We start from the raw sequence: 3,477 nt of genomic DNA on the forward strand, positions 1-3,477 counted from the left end.
CCTGATGCCTGATGGCAATAATCTAAGTTGGGAAGAAGACAATGTTTGTGTGTGTGTGTGTGTGTGTGTGTGTGTGTGTGTGTGTGTGGTGCTGGGAATCAAACCCAGAGCCTTATACATGCTAGACAAGTGCTCTACCACTGAGCTATATCCTCAGTCCCAAGACAATTTAAAAGAACACTTCCTGTGGTAAAACAGTGCATGTTTATTCTTAAAACAGAAAAATACATTGAAGTATAAAGAAGCAGATAAAATCATCATCCCAGCATCCAGAGATAAGTTTGCTAATATTGTATGCTGATTATACTTTTAGTCTAAAAACAACTGTGCATATAACAAGACATTTATTAGAAAAAAATGGGGGGAAAGTAATAATAAAAGCAAAAACCATCATTTATCGAACATTTATTATGTGCCAGGCAACACACTAAGTGCTTTAATGTGTATTAATCTATTTAATTGGCCATGACCACAGTCACAAGTATGCTCAGGCTTCAGAAGAAGTTGGCCTCCAGGGTCCTCCACTATGGCAAAAAGAAGGTCTTTTTAAGGACCCAATGAAATCACAATGTCAGTTCCTGTCAGCAGATCCAGAAGTCGATCAAGGACAGGCTGGTTATCCTTAAGCCTGTGACTGTTCCCTGACTAAATGATGGAAAAACACATTGGCCTGCAGGAAGAGCAGGCATATGGGCATAGGTAAGCAAGTGGAGTACAGCCAATACTCGAATGCCAGAGAAGGTCACCAGACTGAGGAGGATGGGGTTTCTGCCCAGGCTGCTATGATACCACTAATCATTAATCTTCACTGAAGGTAAAAGGCATTGTGTTCAAAAACAAGAGGACTGTGAGAACACATCTATAAGCTGAAAGCAGACAAGGTTGAGGCCAGCAGCTCCAGAGCCAGGAAGTAAGCAAGCTTGGTGAGCAGGGCCTCTACGCCAAGAAGAAGGAAATTATCAGGACCATCAAAGTAGGAAGGAATCTCAAAATAAAGTCCCCCTTCTCTTGTCTGTATATAGAAGCCTCAGTATCACTGAAATAAAATAAGCCTTCATCTGCTTGCCAAGGAAAAAACAAACAAACAACAACAACAACAAAACCTATTTCTCCCAATATCCCTGTCAGGAAAGCTAGTGAGATAAGCAAAAGTGACTCAAACCAGCAGCCTGTCTAGGCCCTTACCCAACATACTAGGAAAGCAGAAATTGAGGACATTTAAAGTTATGACTCATAGAACCACTTCAACATGTCACTTTTCAAGAAAATTATTTCAGTAACATCAGAAAATGTATACACGGTACAAGAAGCAGGAGATATTAAGCACAATGTGTTGTTATTAAAAACATGTATTAGTCATTTATTCATGTACATTAAACATTTATTAAAACATTTAGCTCTTCCTGCCACCTTGGAGCCTGAGGAGGCCTGCTGGGAACAGGACTTCTAAAAGGCAAATATGTCTGGAAGGCTGTGGTGCAAAGCTATTTTTGCTGGCTATAAGTGGGGTTTCCGGAACCAAAGGGAGCACACAGTTCTAAAAATTGAAGGTGTTTATGCCAGAGTAGAAACCAAGTTCTACTTGGGCAAGAGATGTGTTTATGTGTACAATGCAAAAACCAACACTGTGACTCTTAGTGGCAAACCACACAAAACTAGAGTAATCTGGGGAAAGGTAACTTGTGTCCATGGAAACAGTGACATGGTTTGGGCCAAATTCCAAAGCAACCTTCTTCCTACTAAGGCCATTAGACACAGAATCCATGGGATGCTGTGCCCCTCAAGAATTTAAACTAATGGAAAATAAAGATGGATTTGTGCTGTTGTATTTTTGATGTTGCTATTGTTTGGAGACTCAAAAACTTAACCGTCTTCTGTTGATTTGCTATATGCTTAAAAAGGTGGAGGTTGCCCAGCATCTTGAAAATACAGGGAAGTCGGAGGGTTATATGTAACGGACAGTATGGGGCAGCTACAGAGATTTAGAAAGCAACAGGTTAATGTGAGTATCTTAATAGATAGGCATTTTGGAGGAAATAAATATGCTTTGGGGAAAGTGGAAAGGTGGCTTATCATTAGATTAAGTGAAAGAAGCATAAAATTATCTCTCAAAAGGGTTGGGGACATAGCTCAGTGGTAAGAGTGCATAAAAGCGTGAGACTGTATTTCATCCCTAGCATTACAAAAAAAAAAAAAAAAAAAAAGCTTTGTAATGGATTGTACTAGTTCATTATGGATTGGGAAGCTTATGAGTGAAAATAGAATTGGAAATAATTTCAGTGGAAATTAAATAGATGATATTTGTTAGTGCCTTCTGATGGGCTGGGATAACTATTCTTGGGATTTGTGACTGGACAAGTAAGTGTATATTACTTGATTGGTGGTGTAATGCAAGCTGAAAATGTCAACCTAATGCTGCATCATTCTACTTCAGAATAAAACAGTGCATGGACAGAAAAAAATATTTATTAGTTTTTGCATATGGCACTGCTCCAAAGTTTAACATTTTTCTCTCACAAACAGCATGACAGTATAATAAATAACTCTTTGCCTATCCCTTTATCCCTTGATGCATTCAACCTATTTTAATAGCTGGCCTCATTATAAATGATACTGCACATCAGGGACTAAAGGAGAAAATCTGAACATCAGGGAAATAAAGAAAAGAGAGAACAGCACATGATAAGCTGGGTTGAGAACACATCTGTGATACTTTCTTTTATTTTAATTATTAATTAATTTATGTATTTTAATTAGGTATATATGACAGCAGAATGCATTTGATTCATTGTGCAAAATTGCAGCACAACTTTTCATTTCTCTGGTTGTACATGAAGTAGGGTTGCACCATACGGGCAGTCATACATGTGTCTCTGAGATACTTTCTAACTGCATACATTAATATTTGCATCTTTTGAGCAGGGCTTGGTAGCCCTCGCCTGTAATTCCAGCGGCTCAGGAAGCTGAGACGGGATGATCACAAGTTCAAAGCCAGCCTCAGGAATAGTGAGGCACTAAGTAACTCAGTGAGACCCTGTCTCTAAACAAAATACAAATAAATAAATAAATAAATAAATATTGCATTTTCTGAAGTAGATTAGTCTTCCATGGACTATAGTAACAGTGACCTCACCGGTCACTCTGACAGCATTCACTCTGACATCCTTCAACCCATTTTTTTTTTATTGGTTGTTCAAAACATTACAAAGCTCGTGACATATCATCTTCCATACATTTGATTCAAGTGGGTTATGAACCCCCCTTTTTTACCCCAAATACAAGTTGCAGAATTACATACAGCAGTCATAGTTGCCTTGTGAAACACAAATTTAGGCCTTCCACTTCTTAGAATGAAGACCACCTGACCCACCAGACCCTGCCATTCCCAGCTGCACACACTGGCCTCCATGGGGTCTTCTTCCCCTTCCTCCCTCCAGACAGCCTCTGCCAAGCCCTCTGCCTGATTCCCTTCCCATA

At 39.3% G+C, this 3,477-nt stretch overlaps 1 protein-coding gene across 1 annotated transcript; it reads left to right on the top strand.

Annotated features, from left to right (window-relative positions):
• Positions 1 to 1,459: 1,459 nt before the first annotated feature.
• Positions 1,460 to 1,792, top strand: LOC308645874 (large ribosomal subunit protein eL33-like; the record flags this gene model as incomplete). Its single annotated transcript, XM_081288299.1, has 1 exon — positions 1,460 to 1,792. One exon carries the CDS (start codon positions 1,460 to 1,462, stop codon positions 1,790 to 1,792), a length of 333 nt encoding a protein of 110 aa, XP_081144425.1.
• Positions 1,793 to 3,477: the final 1,685 nt, after the last annotated feature.

This window comes from Spermophilus citellus, assembly GCF_964194105.1.
Source record: "Spermophilus citellus genome assembly, chromosome: 3".
In the NCBI taxonomy this organism is placed as follows: domain Eukaryota; kingdom Metazoa; phylum Chordata; class Mammalia; order Rodentia; family Sciuridae; genus Spermophilus; species Spermophilus citellus.